Here is a 20,065-nt window from a genome sequence, read left to right as displayed (position 1 = left end):
TGTAGGAGAGGGTAAACTGAGTTTGGATCGATAAAGAACTAGAGAATAAAAATAGTTCAATTACATAGCTATATTTTTTCCTGTTGCTCTGTATATTTGATTCTTATAGGCAAATTATTTTGTTCAGAAAATAAGAAAACAAAAGAGGTAGCAATCATATTGTCCAGTCTTACAATGGTACAAAAGATAACAGGAGTCAAGATAAAGAAAGCATCTTTTATAGATTTATTGGTCCATTACTTTAAGTTAATTGAGGTAAAGAAACTTTGTTTGAATTTACAAGCTAATAGTTTATCAAGCAATACAAATTCTTTATTTACCTCAAAATGTAAAATACTAATTCCATAGTAAACAACAACAAACAGATTTTTTAATACACAGATAACATGAAAAAAAGTGGGCAAAAAACTTCGTGCCAGCATCAAAAATTCAACAAAAACAACTCCCCTCCCCCATTCCATAATCTCTGGGTGACAAGAAAAAAAGGTGACATTCTTTCTAACATTTGGTAGCTTAATGAAATAAACTGCTTTCTCATCTACACACACTCTTCTTGAGCACTTTTTATATTCACAGCTTTTGTTTTGGCTTAATGGCAGCATGAAGAGAAGACGACACATTTACACAGAGGACTTCATCAACACCTCAGAAGGAGTTTTCTTTTTCTCTTAAACATAAAGAATAATTTCTAAAATTAAAAAAAAAAACAGTCCATAATTTGGAAATGTCCTAAGTAAAATTTTAATCTCTTTTTAACAGTTAAAATACAAGTTAGAAAGTTTGCTGGCAGTTGATTTCGTGGGAGTATATCAGGGGTAGGTCACCTCTCAATGCATCCCAACTCACAGAGATGGGATAGGCGCACAGGCTCAGGGGTGTCCGGTGGACAATGCTGACCATTCAGAGATGCTGGTTTGTTCCCCGACGAAGGCCCAGGCGACATGATACAGATTTACGATACAGATTCACATTCTGGTCTGCAATCTGTTTCTCCCCCTCCCCACTTCTACACAGAGGAATACGTGATTCCCTTTCCTTCTCCTAGTACCATTTCTGAAAGAAAGATTGATCTACGACCGTGAACAAACCTGTCCAGTAGGAATGTGGACAGGTAGGTGTTGGTTGCTCTGGCCCAGCCTAGAAAGAGCCCAGAATCATTTGGTGGTGGGGGGCAGGAACAGCCCTCCTGGGGGAGGCACATACACAACACTGTTCATCTCTGGTTTAATAACAAAAGCTCTGCTGAAGTGGACTCAATTATGTGAGTCAACAGAATATGTTTTTGGCATTTCAACCAGTGGAGATTTTCCATCCAAAACATGCCCCTCTGAGATCCTCACACTACCTTCAAAAGCTGTTCTGCAGAATCAGGGTAAGCCTTCAATATTGTCATTATCTATAGAGTTCTCTGGAGCTGTGATTTGTCAAAGCTGATACTGTAACCTCTATAATCAAAAGTATGCCAAAAGGCACTGAATTAATATTTCACACTTTAAAACGACAAGAGGTGGTGTGGTCCCTGGGAGTCCTTGCATTATTAAAAACATCATTTGGCAATATCTATGCTTACTTCTCTCCTCCCCAAAGGCCACCTCATTCTGACCCTCACTTTCTGGCTTTTTTCTTTAAGAGGACTGAGGACTGACTACGTTAGATCTCTAGTATTTAAGCTGAACGGCTGACTATATATCTAAAACTTTCTATCCAGAATCTTAAAAACACTAGTGGAAGAATAAGGCATATTAGGTCTTGAAAAATTCTCAAAAGTAGAATTAGGCTTTTAACAGTCTTGTGGCATTATTTTTAAATTCTGGATTTGTTGATTTTTCAAGTGCTAAATACACAGAATGTTTATATGAAACAAATATCTTTTTGGTTTATTAAAAGTTATTGTTTTTCATAGCACTTATTCACAGACTAGCAGGACAAACTACCTGGATAACATTTTTCTGCCACATAGTTAAGGGTTGGACAGTCATGCCCAGGACACACTTCAAACTCAAATGATTAAGAGAGCAGTCCACCCCCCTAGAACACAGCCCCACTCCACCTTTTTTTCCCTTTAATGCAGACAGCTCCTGAACACTCTGATATGTGCAAGTTGGGGATACTTAAAACAAAAACCCCCAGAGTAGGGTGGTGAAAAATTTGATTCCTAGATTATTAAAACAAGGAAGAGGAGAGCAATTCCAACACACCCCGGTCCGTCTGCAAGTCTGGCCTAGGAGAGGACATTTTCCTCAAATGTACTAGTAAATGCCACCTGTCATCTGGATTGAAAAGACACCTCAGCAATAATAGGGCGTGTCCAATCTGCTGTCATCTTGAGGGCTTTTGAAAGGGAGAAGGCAAACCCAAATTCCAATATCCTCCCATAAACGAGGATGGCCAGAGCGATGTCACCCCAGCCAGATGATTAACTTACTCAGTTGCTACAAGACCTTAAAGTAGGTGTCTGGGAAGGTGAGGTCCCAGTAAATGTGCCCTGCCCTGACCACAGGCAGCTGAGCTTCTGGGAGGAATCACCCTGTAGGGTCTCTAGCAACGACAACTAGCCAGTTCCAGCCCACCCCAAGACCCAAACAGCCGAGGCCCACACAGCCCGGAGGTTGTTCTTGACTATGTTCTCCCTCCCCAATTGCCAGCTCCGGATCCAGGGGAGAGACAGTCTCATCAAAACAGAGCCAGCTACCTTTGGCTTCAACGCTATCAATGGCAGGACTGAGCCACACACACTCCTGGTGTCCCTTGGGCTCCCTTCCTGAGAGAGACATCTCCCTTGCAACTGCCAGGGGCCATCATGCCCACCTCTGAGTTGGAACTTCCTGTTGGTCCCTCAATAAAGGCGACCATTCTGTTCCCCTTGCTGGGGGGGCAACCCAGAGAACACCCCCGACCAAGATCCAGAGCACACTCTGGGGGTGCTGAAATTTGGCATGAAAACAGACATCTTACATTCACCACGATCCCCAGAGCCGGGCTGTTTGTTATTTCAACTAGAGAGAGGTGTCTGGTGAGACACCAAACCCATCATCTCCCCGATCACACTGAAAGTTTGCCAGCCATCATTGGTAAAGCCTTATCAAAGGATGAAACCCAACCCAAACTAGGCTGGGTCGTGTGTTCCCTCCTCATTTCAGAGCAGTGGCTCTTTGCTCTGAGCAGAGGCCCAGAATCTTCTTATGGACCCTCACACTGACGAGCAAAGGCAATGTCCACAGTGTGAACACCAAAACTGCTTTCTGCTTGACATCATTTGCATCTCTAAAATCTGCTCTGGCTTCTAGGAATTCTCTCTTCTGCCTTCATCCCGGGACTTTTAACCTGGGTGAAGGAAACTCTTCTCTTTTCAGGACCTGGACAGTTGCGTGGGGCAACTTTTCACTGTTCCTCAACACATGTCTGTCCAACTGCCCCGGGTAAAGGGCACCCTTAAGCAAGAATCTCATGGATGATAAATATGAGAGGAGTCGGTGATCTCAGCACTGCAGCTCTGTGAATTCAAGGAGGATGGGGTACTGGGGCCTCTCTGCGGCAGTCTTTGGCACAGAAGTCTCCCAGTTCTGCTTCTCATAGTGAATCTCTATTTTGCTTGATCAAGACAAACAGACCAGTGCTTGGGACTGCTGAGCTTCAGGGGCAAGAGGGAGCCATGGAGTCGGGAGGGCTGGAGAGCCTCCTTCGCTCTCTTTTCCCTCTTCCTTCTGGGCAGAGTTCCTCACCTTGTCAGATGCCAGTCTGAAGTCAGGGACAAACGTGACTTCCAAGCAAGTCTAACACACAGGGTTTTCCTGACTCTGCTACCAACGGCATGCCTGGAGGAAGGAGGTCGTAATGCTGCAGCTCTTCCTGGTGTCTCAAAGCACAGAGCACCACATGGGGCCCAGACAAAGCACAAGAAAAAGTCTCAAGGAGCCCGAACCCCGCAGAGCCAGACCTCTGCCTTCCACAGAGACAGACTGTGGATCCCCCTCCCATGTCTCCTAGTAAGGAGACTGATGCGTGTTTTTTGAGGGACGGACTTCCTTCCCAAGTAACCGTTATATAGGAATGACTCTGGAATTTGGCAACTAGCAGGCTCTCAGATTCTGGTTTCCCTGTAGCTCTTTCCATGGTTCTTTCCAAACATCTGTTACCTTCGACATTTTTAAAGCACACATTCCACGAAGCAAAGATTCACATGTTCCAAAAATGAATATTCACTGCTGGGTCAGGCTGGTGTCTTCTGCCAAATATCAATACAGGGCTGTCAATGATTAGATGCATACCCCAATTCTACCAGCGCACCCTCAGGCTGGACCAGGACATCCACACCCACACCAACTGGATGGTTCAAGAGGTAGAATGAAATGCTGAGTCACCGGAGATGGGGATAGAGGGACTGTTCTTGCCCTTCCGCTTCCGTGAATCATTTCTATTTGTACCAAACTGAAAATTCACATCAAAAGGTTTTAGAATGGCACAGATGGAGCTTAGCAAGTACCGATGGATGTAAAAATTATCATTTCAAATTTGACTTTGTCAAACATGATGGAACAGCCAAACATCCCTCTGCTGTCCGATTGCTGCTCCAACAGTATCCCAGCTGTGGCTGACCCCAAGTCAACTCTGATGTCAGAGTGGAATAAAGTGACTTCAATATGCAGCACGTTGACCGGCATTTGCAGGTTAACTTGCATATGAAGCAGAGTCCTGACTGCTTCACTTAAAACAACGAACTACTGTCTGTCTGAGGCTTAGATTTACAGATTTATAAGCATAAGCCACAAGTGAAAGAACAATCATATAACTCACGTAGATTCTTTTCAGGAGGGGGGAAAAAGTGAGTTTGAAGAGAGATCCTTTTGGACTGTTGGTTTTGTGGTGATTTGGAAAGTAAACCTGGTAACAGTTCAAAACGAAGACTAAACACAACCAGCTGTACCCAGGAATTCGGCTGCAAATTGAGACTTCAGTTTAGCTAGAAGCAGAGAGTGCGCTGTCATGCCTGTCACCTTTGAGGCCCCTGCTGGTACTGACTTTTCTTCCTGACTAGGAAATCCTAAGGGTTAAAGCACTTTATGTAGAACATTCACACTGAGTTTACCAACTTCAACTGTGTCATGACAATACAACATACTCGCCCCCCTCACCACAAGATTGCCCAAATGTCCAGTGGACACGTAGGAAACATTAAGCTCAGCATTTTTGGTGAGGTAAAGGCAAACTGCACAAAGCAGACATCACAGGTGGGGCTCGGGATATGCCCACCAATCTCAACAACGGGGGGACTACTCTGACTGCAAACGAGAGGTCTAATCCTGACTGCTGACAATTAACAGGCCAAAGAAAAACATTGAAGGCCTTCACAGAGAAAAATGCACCTTTCTTCATTTTACAAGAAAGTTTCTAGTCTATTGCCTTCTGGTATCAGAAGCAAGATCAGGGAGCATCCCCCAGTTTACCAAGGCATCGCATAAGGACAAGGCTTGCTTACTCAAGCATGGATGCATGTGGACACAGACTTTACAACACGTGTCACTCATCACAAACAGGCAGCAGGCCACACTCACAGATACAGGCCACCGTAAATTAAGGACTTTCTGTGGAGGTGCCAACACCTCCTTCTAGGCAGAGGCAAGTCAACACCCACAGAGGTCAACTGCAGAGCCGCCAGGCTCACAGCAAGCCAGAGGCCTCTTCTTAGTGCCTCCTCCATGACCTTGAAAAGCAAGACCCGTGTCCCCTCCTGCAACAAGCAACTCGGCTGTCTCAAAAGAGGAAGCTGTCACGAGAGTCACAGCCTGAGAGTCACAGCCTCAGGCGTGGGCTGCCGTGAAGCTCGGTTTCAAGTCTTCGTAGTGACATGGAGGTATGCTTCTTTTGCTGAGAGATGATGACAGCCATACGGACTCCACCAATGAATAAATACAAATCAAAAACAACTGTGGGGTGAAGGGGGCGAGAGAAATACACAAACAAGAGGTGCTTCTGCGTTGTTTCCCAAATGCCACCTCTCCAGCACTGCAGGGACATTCCAGTACAGGGTGTCAAGTCCTGTGTAGGTAGAAGAGTCTCTGTTCCAAGGAGCAATCTACTTGGTCTCTTGTTTCTCCTGCAGCAGTGGAATAATTGACTCCCACGCCATGAGGCACTGAAACGACAACATTCACAGAGGATCAGCAATGGGTTTCAGATTTCAGGGTCAGCTTCTTAATTCTGGTCTCATTGACCCTTTCATTGACAATCCTGCTGGGTCACTTTTGTCTAATGACACCTGTGTGTATTATCCATAACGACTGTCAACAGGGGAGGTGACAGGTGTTTGTTTGGAATGTGTCATCCCCATCTCTAAGGAAGACAGCAGTGTCCCGCCAAGGCTTACATGCATTCAACACGGTGCCTGAAGCTCAGACCCAGTGAGTGGAAATGGAGTCACTGGAAGAAAACCTTCCCCTTGAAAAAGCAAAACGGAGACCAGGAGGAAGCCCTTGATGAGGCCTAGGTTCTCCATATGGATGGCGACAGTGTTCCAGGTATGTGGGGCTTGCACAAGCACAGGATTACAACTGGACCAGTCACCTGAGGCAGAGTGGGTGGACAATCTACTCTTCTCCACCAAACTCAGATTTGCTTGTTGGGACCACTCTTGGATCTTCCAAAAGAGGCATGGGAGGAGGAGACCCAACGATGCAATTATATTCTGTCCAGACACTGCTACACATTTACACTCTTTATCACAACAACTCTGTGAGGTGGAATTATTATCTATTACATGCACACCTACTTTGCAGACGAGGAAAATGAATGGGTTAAATCACTGGCCCAAGACACACTGCTTTTAAGCGAGACAGTGCTCATGACTCACGATTCTAACACAAAAGTAAACAGATGCCCTTTCCACTGCATCCATCTCTTCATCCCAGATCCTGAGTCAGGCCAAGAACTTAGGAGAGTCTGGCTCTGCCCTCTGATTGCAGCTGCTTAAGAGAAATAATTCTCCCTTTCAGCAGTCTCCTGCATGAAGGGAAGGACGGCCCCACAGCTCTGGGCCTTTCTTCGAAGCAGCCCAGGGTAACCTCTGTGCCAGGTCATCTGGGGAGGAGCTCTGGGGAGATGGGAGGAGGAGGAGACACATCAGGTCAAGCTGGATTAAATGGGAGTGGTGAAACTGGTCCTGGACGCCCTCCTTGGTACTCTGAGGTTAGAGAAGCCAGACTTAGAAGCCTGACCCAAGGAAGGTGGAGAGCCTCAAGGAGCTTGCTCCCCGCCAGGGACTCCGAGCGTGGTCCATGGCAATCTGGGTTCTACTCTTCCAAGTCCACCACCTCAGATCTGAAAGAGTCTTTCTACATCAGCTGTGAGGAACTGAGGCCAGAGCAACTTTCTTCTTTCCAGTCTCCGAGTGTGCCACGCTCTTTCCTACCCCAGGAACCTTGCATATGTTGCTCCCTCTGTCTGGAATACCCATGCTCCAGGTCTCTGTCTCTGAGGCTCAGGACAAATGTTACTTCCAGATTGACCTCATCTGCCCATTCCATCTGCCCCCCTCCTTCCCTCATCTGAATTATGCCCCCTAGTATTTCCTCTCGGTTTCCTGTTCTCTTCCTTTGGCATACACAGCTCACTCTTGGTAGTGGGCTTCTTTCACTAATACTTAATCCTCCAACAGACTTAATCCTTAAGGATAAGGGTCTGGCTATTATTAATTTTGTAGATACGGTATCTTTCACATAGCAAATACATAAAAAGCACTGGTCAAATATAGGTGAAGACCCCAAACCACACCTCAAGATAGCGACCCTGTTAGTGGTGGTGTAATGGGAAGACCCCGACAATGAGACCTGAGTTTTTGTGTCCTAGGGCTGTGTGGTTGCTGGAATTCAGCTTCAGAAGAGTGAAGGAGACAAAAGGATCGAGTTAGAGAAGTGGGACAGCCATTGAACAGTAACATTTACTAAGGAAGTAATGTCTACTAAATGCCTACCATGTGCTGGGCATGCTCAGGTGCTTTATTTCAAGTATCCTCACAATCATTCTATGGAGAAGGATCACTCCCATTCCACAGATTAAAAAAAAGAGAGAGAGAGACAGGCACAAAAAGGCACCTTTCCAACAGCACGGTAAGCAGAGGAACGAGGCTGCAACTTCACATGGGGTGAACTTTCCACCTCTGGGCACCTCTGTGCTATTCTTGAGGGAACCATCCCCAAGGCGGACAGTGATGGACCCACCTAGACTTCTGGACCCAACAGTTCCACAAACCTAGTGCATTCGCTCACAGGCTGCGTCAGCTCAGACAGAGCTTTTTAAACCTCGCTGGGCCTTGGTTTCTTGAGCTTTCAACTGAGAGTCCTAAAGCTCCCAGCATTGACAGTGAGACTTGAATTTAATGAGATGACACAAGCAACACTTCTGATCTAGCACCAGCCCAGGACCGCAGCAGGGGCTCCATGAGAAAGGCCAAGAGGAAGGGAGTATGCTTCTCCTCCTGCTGTCAATCAGCCCTTCCTAAGAGCTGACCAGGGAGAGCCACTCCATGCCTGTTTCCTTAGCCTTCCCCCAAGAGACCTGAAGACAATGCAGACACACAGCGTCCGAGCAGCAGCCAGACCATCAAAGCCTCAAAAAAGATGAATTCTTCTCACTTAGGTTGAGTTTGTTTCTAGGATTGTGGTGGAAGAGCCAAGTCAGTCCCTGTCCACAGCTGGGAGGCTGCTGTGTTTCCAAGTTTGATGTCGTGCCCACAGGTTACTTGTTGAACTATGATCGTGCCAGTCTCTCTAATTTTAGGCTTTTAAGGAACATTAGGATTCTTTAGCAGAAATGATCTAGAGGTGGATACACTAGGGGCGAACTGTGACTGAGGAGAAGGGCTGTAGATTGACAGGAACCACCATTTGTGGGGGTGGGGGCTTAACCGGAGCAAGGGGATCCATGAATAAAACTGTTCTTAATAGAATTGTTTCTCTTTGTAAATTTCCTTAGGTATTTAGAAGCAGTATTTTAAAGTCTATTTTTAAAAACAAACAGTATTTTGATCATGGGCGTATCAGCTTCATCAGATGACCAAAGAGGTCTGTGGCACAATGACAATGAAGAGCCCTGTATGTGGAACCACAGGGCAGTGTGAAGTAATCCCAGGGCCTCCACCGTCTGGCAGCAGCCGTGCACAGAAGGTCTGACTGACTCGGGAGCAGCCAGGGTCTAGGACCAGCGAGCACAGAAGACGAAGCTGCTGCTTCCACAGTGTGTGCGAGGGGAGCCCAAGTGAGTGCTAGGGCTCCTGAGCCCACAGCTGAGCAAGCAACACAGGTCAGAGGGAGAGAAGAAAGGAGGGACATGGGAGGAGCAGGGTCCCTGCTCCCGGTTTCTGGCGGGCCCACCTTTACCTTCTCATAATACTGGATGTTCTTGTCAGCCAACCCCATGAGCAGCTGCCGGAAGTCCTGCCTCTTGTTGTTCTGCCACCTCTCCATGTCGGCCTTCAGGTCGGCGTTGAAGCACTCCATCCGATCCTGACACTTCTCCACGTCTGCGGGCACCTGGAAGCGGGAGGCACACACGGGGGCTTTGTGTGACAGGCCACTCCTGCCTGGGGCGCCTCTGCTCACAGATTTGTGGGAGGCCAAAGTGCTACATTAAAATGTCATCAACAGGCTCCCTCCCTTGGAGACAGGGATCTGGGCTTCTGGGTCTGAAGAGGATCTCTGGAAAGGGCTCTCCTATCCTAAATCTTCCAATCAACAGAGACACAGGTGGGAAACCACCACTGCCATGCAGGGAGAAGAAACACAGCAACTCAGAGTCAGATATGTTTGGTTCCTTTCAAGATTCACCCATCCAAACTGAACAAATGGGTGCAGATTTTGCACATACATAGCAAGTACTGGGTTTTGCCCTGCTTTTCTTCTGTGTCCCACATTGGAACTAGAAGAGAAATAGGTTTCCTCGGATCCCGTGAATTATTCCATTTCTTACAATGTTTCATGTTGCCTTTCCTAATCAATCAGAGAATCAATTGTGATAATAAGACCACCCGCCAGCTTCCTCAGCCGAACCCCTCCATTACACACACACACACACACTGGAGACTTGTTCATGTTCCTCTAGATAGCAGATAATCACAAATGAAGTGACAGTGAGGTTAGGCCTGAGAAAATAGGAGGGAAACCATTTTTGTGTATCAAGAGAAAACAAACAGAGCAGGCAGTTTCAAGATTTTCTTAATGAGATCCAGAACACTTTCTCAAAAAAGAGAACTGTTGCTGGGGTTGTGGCTCAGTGGTTGAGCACTTGCTTCCTATGTGTGAGGCACTGGGTTCCATCCTCAGCACCACATAAAAATAAATAAATAAATAAATAAAGTTAAAAAGAAAAAAAGGGAACTGTGGGGGGAGGGGGGCTGGGGTTGTGGCTCAGTGGTACAGCACTTGCCTAGTACTTGTGAGGCATTGGGTTCAATCCTCAGCACTACACAAAAAAATAAATAAATAAATACATAAGTAAAATAGAGGTATTTTTAAAATGTGAAGTATTTTTTAAAAGGGGGGGGGCAGGGAGGGACCGTGGCACTTGATACAGGAGCCTAGATGCTGAGGTGAGAAGTTACGAGGACTTTCACTTTCACTTTGCTTTGGTGAGTTTCATCCACAGCAAGGGCCTTTTGGTCACAGCGGTTCCCAAAGCCCAAGGACTGCTTCTCCTCACTCAAGTGCTCCACTAGACCCTATTGGTGGCCAGAGAGTCGACATGCCCAAAGCTGGGTCAATGAGACTCTGTAGGTTTGTGTGCTGAGGACAAGGAACCTGAATGTCTCCAAGCTGTGCCCAAGAGCCAATCTCGGCCAATCAAGGAAGTGCAGCACCAAGCCTATGGGCAAAGAGCTGGTCAGAACGAGGCCTACCCAGCAAGGCCAGGCCCGAGGGCACGGACTCCTTCTCAGTGCTTGGCCATCTGCCACGGCAAGGGGCTCCAAAGTGCTTGGTGAGAACTAAACTTGAGTGAGACAAGGATGAGTTGGAGAAAAAGACATATCAAGACTTCCTGGCAACTTAAGAGAAAGGAACTTCTAAAAGAAAGAGCAGACTTCTTCAAAGTAGCCTTCATGAGCCTCCATGCAGAAAATATCGAGCTTGTCATTACAACAACACACTCCACATTGGCGCTGAGCAACACAAAGGTCCTTAGGTCTCACAGGCAGCTTCTGTCTCAAGTTGCCTGCAGTTATTTTGAGAAGAAAAAGGAACAAGCCTAGATGCTGAGGTGAGAAGTTACGTGCACTTTCACTTCACACGGAGGAGGAGCAGCGCGAGGAGTCCAAACAGGGTGAAGGGTCAGGCCTCCTTGAGGAGGTGGCACTGAGATGACTTTAAAGATGAGAAAGTGGGACATGACAGTGAAGAGGGAGAAGTACATGCAAGTGAGAGGCTAGGAGGTACCTGGACCCCCTGGAGGGACAGCTCACAGGCCTGGGGTCCACAAAGGCATATTCTGGAGAACTCTCTCCAGTTGGTGAGACGGGGGATGGGGGTTAGAGGATTTGGATCCTGGAACTTTCCCTGAAGGCCAGTCTTTCTGAGGCCCATTTAGCTCATGACCCCTTCTGGAGAAGAGAAAAGGCCTCCCACTTCCTCTCACTAGTCTGAAACTCCCAGGTTTGAATAACACTCCTATCACTTACCAGATGTGTGACTTGGGCCTCTCTGTACCTCGGTTTCTTTTTCTGGATAAACATCTATCCACCTTATAAGACTGTTGTGAGGTTCAGTGACATAGTACTTGTAAAGCACCTGCTGCCTGGCATATACTAAACTCTCAACAAATATTAGTTCATATCAGTATAATATTATAAATTGCTATCCACAAAGGAATCTAACTTTACACAGCCCACTCAAGAATATTTTATTACTCCATGTATTCCAAAAAAAGGATTTTTTTCCATTTTACAAATATGTTATATTGCTAAATATGTTTTGTCAAACTTGATGCCACCCTTTGCCCATGCTACCCCACCCTGAGATTTCACCAGACCTGAAAGATGAGTCAGCACCTCACCATATGTTGGCATGAGGTTACACTGGACACCCTGGAACCAGGCGGTAGCCGTAACACCAGAAGGGAGAGGATGGATTAAACCAAACTGGTGGAGACAACTGACAGATTTGGCAACCAACTGACCCTGAGAAATAAGATACAGGAAATCAGAAAGGAGCTTTAAGTTTCTAGTCTAGATGACTGGACCAACAATAAGGTCACAAAGGGACTTAGGATGTAGGACAGGTCCATGGTCCACAGCAAGGAGGGAGTTGTACCCATGGGAAGAGTGAGACTTCCCTCCACAAAGGAGGCTGAGACAGCTACAAGACAAACCACCAAAGAACTCAATTAAGAAATGGATTAAAAAATTTGAATAGACATTTTCCCACAGAAGACAGCCAAATGGCCACAAGCACATGAAAAGAGGCTTCCAATCACCGATCATGAGTGAGGTAGATGCATTTCCAAATTACAATGAGATACCACCTCACATGCACAGGGAAGCACCTATCAAAATACGGAAACCACAATAACATGGGGACTTGGAACCCTTGTGCCCTGTTAGCAGGAAGATAAAATGGTGCAGCCACAATGGAAAACAGTATGGCAGTTCCTCCAACAATTAAAAATGGAATTTCCACATGATCCTGCTGGATTCTACTTCTGGATATATACTCAAAGTAACCGAAACCGGGATCTCAAAGAGATAGCTGGATACTCATGTCCACAGCAGCATTATTCAAAATCGCCAAAGAAGAAACCACTCAAGTGCCCATTGATGCATCAACAGATAACAAAACACAGTATGGACATACAATGGGGTATTACTGAACCTTAGAAAGGAAAAAAATTCTGACCCACACTATGACATAGATGAACCTGGAGTACAAAGTGAAATATGCAGTCGACAGAAGGGCAAATACTGCATGATTCCATTTACATGAGGTACTTAGTTGAAGTACTTAGAAAGAGAAAGTAGAACAGCGGTTGCCAGGGGGCTGAGGGAGGGGGAGTTGCCTAGTGGCTGCAGAGTTTCAGTTCTTCAAGGTGAAGAGTTTAAGAGATGGCTGCACAACAAGGTGAGTGTATGTAATGCTACTGACTGTGCACTTAAAACTGGTCAAGATGGCAAATTTAGTGTTATGTATATAACAACATTTAAAAAAAATATATGAGAGGGAATAAAAGGTGGATGGGGAAGGCAGGGCCTAAGGGAAGATCCACGAAGAAGCCTGTAATTACAGAATTAATAAAGGCTTCAGCAAAGATCCCTAAGAAAGGCAGGCACAGAAGTAGCAGGAGGTGAATCAAAAAGAACAGGCCAAAGAAGCCCAGGGATGGAGGGAGAGGAAAGTGGGTAAAAAGAAGAAAGTAAAGGGAACCAGCAATCTGTCTGCAGCTACCAGATTGCGAAGTTCCCCAGATTTATGAAGAAGAGGAACGCTGCAGCTGACACTCAGGCCTGTGTTCTTCTTGCTCTTCTTACTGGACAGCGTGCAAGAGACAATACTTTACTGACTAGTCACATCCAGCGTTCCTCCTATCTCAATGTTTTCATTTCTGTGACCGAGGGATGGTTAAGTCAGGCTCCTCATAGCTGAAAGATGTGGATATGGCAATGTTCGGTGCCTGTGGTGGGGCGGTGCCTACTGCAGACCCCAGAAGAAAAGAGACATCACCACATAAGACCTCAAAGACCCAAAGCTTCTGAATCAAGGACCAAATGGCATTTTTCACATAGGTTCCCCTCTCTCTCTCACCAGAATCCACTTTACAGAATATGTAATGGCTGGGAGGGCTGGGAAAGGCTCCGGTGGGATGAGATTGTGTATTTGTGCGTTTGGGGAGCAGGGTGGGGACCTATGTTGACTCAACAGTCATTTATAAAGGTATTCCTGAGCTCATCTCACATGTGGGGCCCAAGGATATAAATCTCTTAAGTTTTTTTCCTTGAAGCTAAGCTGCACATGTCAAATTGTCTGCTCCCATGACAACCATAGGTTAATAAAATCCCTCAAGACTAAACAAGGCGGACAAAATCCCAAGACCTGGGGGAGAGGTGTGCTCATGGCTTCCATGGGACAGGTGCCAGGATCAAGGACAGCTCTGCTGACTCAGGATGGCTGTCTCCTAGGCCACAGGCTCTGAGCAAGCAGATGGGGCCAAGCTCCCCGATTGGCACCGTACAACGAGTAGCCACACCGATCCCCACAGCCCTCAGGGAAGCCAGAGTGAACAGGCTAGTGACCTCCAGCTCCCAGCAACCTTGTCTGTTTATCCCAGTGTAACATACAAATATTTTCAGTTTCTATGTGAGCTGCGAAAAAAAAGTTGAGAAAACATAGACAGGGTAAAAAACAAACAAAAAACAAACAGGTGAGACCAGAGAGCAAGGCAAGTGCTAAGATGAGTCACAGCACATACAGCAAGAAACGAGGGCTGTGAACTCACCTGTACCAAGACTGGGAGACACTGGGGACACAGAGATCCAAGACCCAAGAGAAGGTCCACGGTCTCTCCCCAGTCCCTCCAGGTTCATCTCCACTGACTTACAAAGCCAGAGCCCTCCCTTCCACATGCAAATACTTCTGGGGCCGGGACCCTGGTGAGGAGAGGATGCCAGCCCCACCATTTGTTAGCTCTGGCACACAAGCTACATGATTCCCTAAGCCCTGGAGCCTCCTCTCTAAAGTGGAAACCCTTGGACAGAAGGCCGGAATTAAAGAGAACAAAGAAAGATGACCGAGTTCTGCCCTCCTGTGGCTGAGCCTGTCTGGCTTTCTAACACAGGCGGAGATGATAGCTGCTTTGGAGAGAACTGGCAACTGTCAGGTGTCTCTTTCCCCACTTGCCAGACATGTCTGGAGATGACAGGTAGCTAGCGTTGCTTAGTTCCCCAGTTTGCAGCCGCTCTATATTAATAAGTGTCCCGGCTGCAATTTAAAACTAGAGTTCTTGCTGCCTGCCACACCTTCCCCATTGCAGAATGTCCGCCCTCCTGGTGCTTTTCGGGGCTTATAAAGGTGCACAGCATTTTTCTCTTTTTTCTTTTCTCTTCTTTTTCTTTTTTCAGACAGAGTCTCACTATGTTACCCAGAGTTGGCTTCAAACTCACCAGCTCAAATGATATACACGTCTCAGCCTCCCATGTGGATGGGAGGCGCACAGCTTTTAAGAGGGCTGGGTTGACCAGGTAAGCCCAGTTCCTACGTCTCTTCTTCTAAACCTGAGAAGCTCAGGACATTTTATTTTCTGCTTCCATTTGTCGCCACACAACACACTGGTTCACCTCCATATGCCACTCACTTCCACACATAATGCCCACCTACCTCCATGCCCACCCACTCATCTCCACGTGCCACGCCCACTCATCACACACCACACCCACTCATCTCACCTCCACACACCACGCCTGCTCATCTCCACACCCATGCTCACTGTTCACAGTGCCATGCCCTCACCTCCCCTGATACATCTCCCTTTCGTTCATCAGGCACTGTACCCAGTACAAGACCACTTATAGATCAGGGCCTAAGACAGCCCCTTCCTGCCTTATGTTTGACCTTTTGAAGGTAATGGGAAACATTTTGCAAAGCATCCTCTTCTGGAATCCCTTCTTTGTTCTTTTCTGAACTAATGATACATGAACATGTTAGCATTGAAAAGGGTCAAAGGCAAAATTAAGTAAAACATAAACTTTCCCTCCAGTTCCCCTTGCTGACTACACTAAAGTTTGTATACCTCAACTTCAATTTCATACACAATTTCTGGCCCCTCTTGTTTCTAGTAATAGCCTGATGCCTTCCCAAACTTCTAAGGAGGGTCAAATTCTAAGACTTACACACGCCTATGGCCAGCCGCCTTCTAAATGCCTATAATTTCTCAATTTCAAAATTAAAATGAGGAAAACTAAGTCTATACCATCCATAGATCCATTTGCCTGAGACTAAAGCCACCTCAGTGTTTGCTGAGCTTTCTCAAAGCCTAAAAACAAAACAAAACTTAAAATCTATGATTCTTCTATTCCACACAGCACTGGAGGCCTCGTCACCCTCCCTTAGCCACAGGGCTCCCAGCTCGGCATCTGGAGTGTGGGGCACACACCTCAACCTAAAATCCCATCCTAGGACTCCTCTGTCCTAAGACAACCACCCCAGTTTGAAACCCGAAACCCAGGCCAGAGACTCTTGAAGCCACTTCCTTCCTCTGGGTTAGAGAAAAGTGATCAGGTTTCAATACCATCCCACGGCCTCACAAAAATCAACGTTCCCTCATCTTTGGGGCAATGGTTTCAAGATTTCACTTCAAAATGAAGCAAGTCACTGATGCTCTTAGATCTTCTGTTGACACACTCAGGCCCAGGGCCCCTCATTCCCTGCATCCCTGCCTCAGACCTATGAGCACTGTTGTGACATGTCTCTCTGCCTGCTGTCAAGGGGGAGAGGTGTGTGGGAGGGGTGGGAATGAGGAAATAATGTCTAAGACACTGTGATCTGAGAAAGCAAAAAAAAAAAAAGAAATTTTTTTTAAACAATGTTCATCGGCATTCCCAGGGGAGACACCAAGAGCTATGTGCAGCAGAGATTCATGTGCTGCTAGGATAAACACAACACTGGGCACTTCACACAATCACAGTGATCACATGTCCGAGACCAGTGAGGCTCGCGGAGGCTAATTAATGAGCGATGAGCAACCTCGGGGACAGAGCTTGGCTTTGAACCCAAGCCCCTGGGCTTCTAATCCCTTTCTACTGTGCCATGGTAGACCTGGATAGGCTACTGAATGAGCCATCCTCTGCCCACCAAGGTGGCTGCCACCCCAGATCCAACAGGGGCCCAATTTTAGTGCGCTATTAGATTATACTTATTGATAAACCACCATGATGGCCACACCTGCTAAGTAATGATAAAATTAACTCTGGCATGGTTCAAACTCCCACCAGGCAGAGGGAAGACACCCGGTGTAGGAAGAGAGGCAGGTATGTGTGGAACCTGTTCAGTGTAGGAAGAGAGGTAGGCGTGTGTGGAACCTGTTCGTTTCACTAGCTGGAAAAAATTCTCCCCCTCTTGTAAGAATTTGTGTGGCCGAGGAGATAAGCCACGTGGGGAAGAAATCAACACTGGGAAGAGAGACTTCCACTCACACTAGCAAGAACAGGAGGCCAAGGGGACTGGGAGGTATGTGGGAGCCAAAGCCAGCTGTTCCCTCTGCCTGAGACTGTTCCAAGCTGGTGTGAGCTTCCCGCAGACAGCAAGGAGGGCACAACTAGTCAGCCTATTACTCCTCACTCTCAGCTTCTGTCTTTGGAAAGGAATATGTCCAGGACAGGCCTGGACACACGGAACAAGCTCTGAGAAGCCTTATTCAGTGCTGGGCACATGCAAACGCTGATGAAACTATTTAAGTGACACCTATACACGCAGGATCCTCAGTTTCTATACCAGGCCAGCGGCAGGACCTGCTGGCTCTCCTTCCCTCCCTAGTCAGGAAAAGTGGCTTCCAGAGTGTTAAAAAAATATTTGACAAATAAAGATTGTATGTATTAAAGGGTAGAATTTGATTTACATACACATTTTGAGGTGACTGCCATATCATTAAGTAATATCCATCATCACCCATGCTGAACATGACATCCCCCAGAACGTGCGGTGGTTCTGTTTTGTCTGAAGTGGGGTCTCACTGTTGCCCAGGCTGTCCTCCAACTCCTGGGCTCATGTGATCCCCCGACCTCAGCCTCCTACAGACGTTGTCACCACAACCGGGACACGAGTTCATTTTGCAACTGAAGGTTTTGATGTCTCCAGCCCCTGGCAACCACTATTCTACTCTTATTTCTATGTAGATGCCACATTCAAATGAGACCATGAAGCATTTGTCGGTTTTGTGAAGTGACTTCTACATTTATATTTGGGGCTAAGTGATTAGAAGGAAAAGTTTTAAATATAAAAGCAGTATTCCATGTCATTCTTATCAATGGGACTGAGACTAGGGCCCAGCCGATGGCACAGTGTTCCAGAATATCATGGGGACAGCTTCAAACTTGCCAACAGGACAGGCAGCTGGAGACAGAGGCAGCTGTGCACCTGGTTGTATTTCCTTGTGGCCTCCCTTGTGGTACACAGGATGGAAGAAGGCTAACAGGCCACCACAAGAGAAGCAAGAGGGAGGGTCCCGCCAGCAGCACTGGGCCAAGGACAAGGGCCCAAATCCTGCCCAGCTCCCTACAAGATGCAGAGAGCTGGGCTGGGGTTGTGGCTCAGTGGTAGAGCACTTGCCTCATATGTGTCAGGCACTGGGTCTGTTCTCAGCACCACATTATAAGTAAATGAATAAAATAAAGGTCCAACAACAACTAAAAAAATATATTAAAAGAAAAAAGATGCAGAGCGCTTCACCCTCAGGTGGAAAAGTCACACTATGGGTGACGTGCATATCAACATAAAAAGAATGCATTATATGCCTACTGTACAGTGTATTGGATGTGGAGACATTTGGCATAAAAGAGGCTAGGCAATGTATTGTGCTTTGTGACTCATTCCCTCACCCATGAAATGGGAATGGAATAATGCCTTCCCTCTGGTCCTCAGATGACCATCATCATCATGTAACATCACTCATATTTTAAAAAGCACTACATAAAGACAAGGAGTGCCATTTCTGAAGTTTGGGTTTTGAATAAAAAAAGCTGGTTTGTTTCCAGGTAGGTGTCAGCAGCAGTAGCAAGAACCACAGCAGAGGAAGGATGGAAGAACTGAAGAACAGAAGGTAGAAGAGAGGGAGAGTGGAAGGAGGAGTCAGGGAGAGAGAAAGGAGGGAGGGAGGGTAAAAGGGAGGAAAGGAGGAAAAGGAAAAGTTCTCATGTTAAACTACTTCCCTGAAACTTGGGTCCCCACTATTATCTTTTTAATAGCACTCTCTATCCCTATCTTTGAAAACAAATAAACTTTATGATTACAAACAAAAACGGAACAGAATAACATAGTGGCAGTGGCAAGGTTCCACAGTTGTACACAGGGTACCATCCTATCTCTAGCAGTTGCAAGTTATGTGATACTGGGCCTTGGTTTGTTCATCTCTTAAATGGGAACAATAATGGTACCTAAACCATATGGTTGTTGTATAGAGTAAATGAGAGTAGCTTAGCACACTATAAGCCCTTGTGCACTTGGTATCATGACTCTTGCTTTTGCCCCTAATTCGGCCAAGCTGCAGTCCTACTGTGCACATGGAGCGTGCAGTCTGCACCCTCCGAACTCCCTACTACAGTCGGACAACACGCCCCTCGAATGCTCTGAGGGGTTTGGCCACTGGCCACGCAGCCACATCAGCTGCATGCTCATGTCTAAGCACTTTCTCCTGCCTTCCGTGACTTCCTCATCATGGGTGAGTAACAGTTTGTGGCCCCATCACTGAACCTTACTTTGAGAGCTCTGATCTGAACTGTTCTTCCCTCCCTCTGTAATGCCATTTTACAGAGTAAGAAACGACCAGTGAATGGGATGCAAGTCTCTTTAAAAAAAACCCACAAAACAGCAGAAAATTCAACCCCTAGTGCACATTAGGAACTCTCAGAAATAGGATGGAGGAAAATAATAACATCAGCATAGCCCAGCTGACACTGACCACCTTGGTCGTACAGATCTAGGGAGGCGTGTTACTTAGCACCAGCAGGGAGGTTACAGCTTGCAGCCGGGAGCAGCCCATCTCTTGCGGGGGGCTTCCCTGACCTTGGGGCGGTCTTCCTTTCTCAGAGCCACCGCTTCCAGTTTGGCTTCGTACTCTGCTTGAACCTGGTCCCTCTTCTTCAATACGCTCTGTAGGAAGAGATAGAGAGAAAAAGCATGTAACACAGAGTCCACAAAGGGACCTCCAACATCCAGGCAACAGCTCCTTCACCCCAGCCCTTCCCAAATCAGAGCACCATGTGATGGCCCCATCACACGCTGCAGGATGACATGTGGCATGGACTGTGGAGGAAGCAGGGAAGAGGAGGGAAGGAAGGAGAAACAGCCCTAGAGATTGAGCCTTCCAGCAAGATAACCGTGCC

At 46.7% G+C, this 20,065-nt stretch overlaps 1 protein-coding gene across 1 annotated transcript in view; it reads right to left on the bottom strand.

The window, feature by feature from the left end:
* Nucleotides 1–202: 202 nt before the first annotated feature.
* Nucleotides 203–20,065, bottom strand: part of Snx30 (sorting nexin family member 30) — a 106,766-nt gene continuing 86,903 nt past the window's right edge. The window contains exons 7-9 of the mRNA XM_005329699.5: nt 19,746–19,832; nt 9,372–9,524; nt 203–6,133 (exon numbers count right to left, since the gene is read on the bottom strand). Coding sequence (XP_005329756.1) covers nt 6,074–6,133; nt 9,372–9,524; nt 19,746–19,832 — 300 coding nt within the window. The 3' untranslated portion in view covers nt 203–6,073. The remainder of the gene's footprint in view (nt 6,134–9,371; nt 9,525–19,745; nt 19,833–20,065) is intronic.

Source organism: Ictidomys tridecemlineatus, chromosome 4 (genome assembly GCF_052094955.1).
Source record: "Ictidomys tridecemlineatus isolate mIctTri1 chromosome 4, mIctTri1.hap1, whole genome shotgun sequence".
NCBI lineage: Eukaryota > Metazoa > Chordata > Mammalia > Rodentia > Sciuridae > Ictidomys > Ictidomys tridecemlineatus.
The sequence above is the reverse complement of the archived record's forward strand: the minus strand, read 5'-3'. Positions and strand labels throughout refer to the sequence as shown.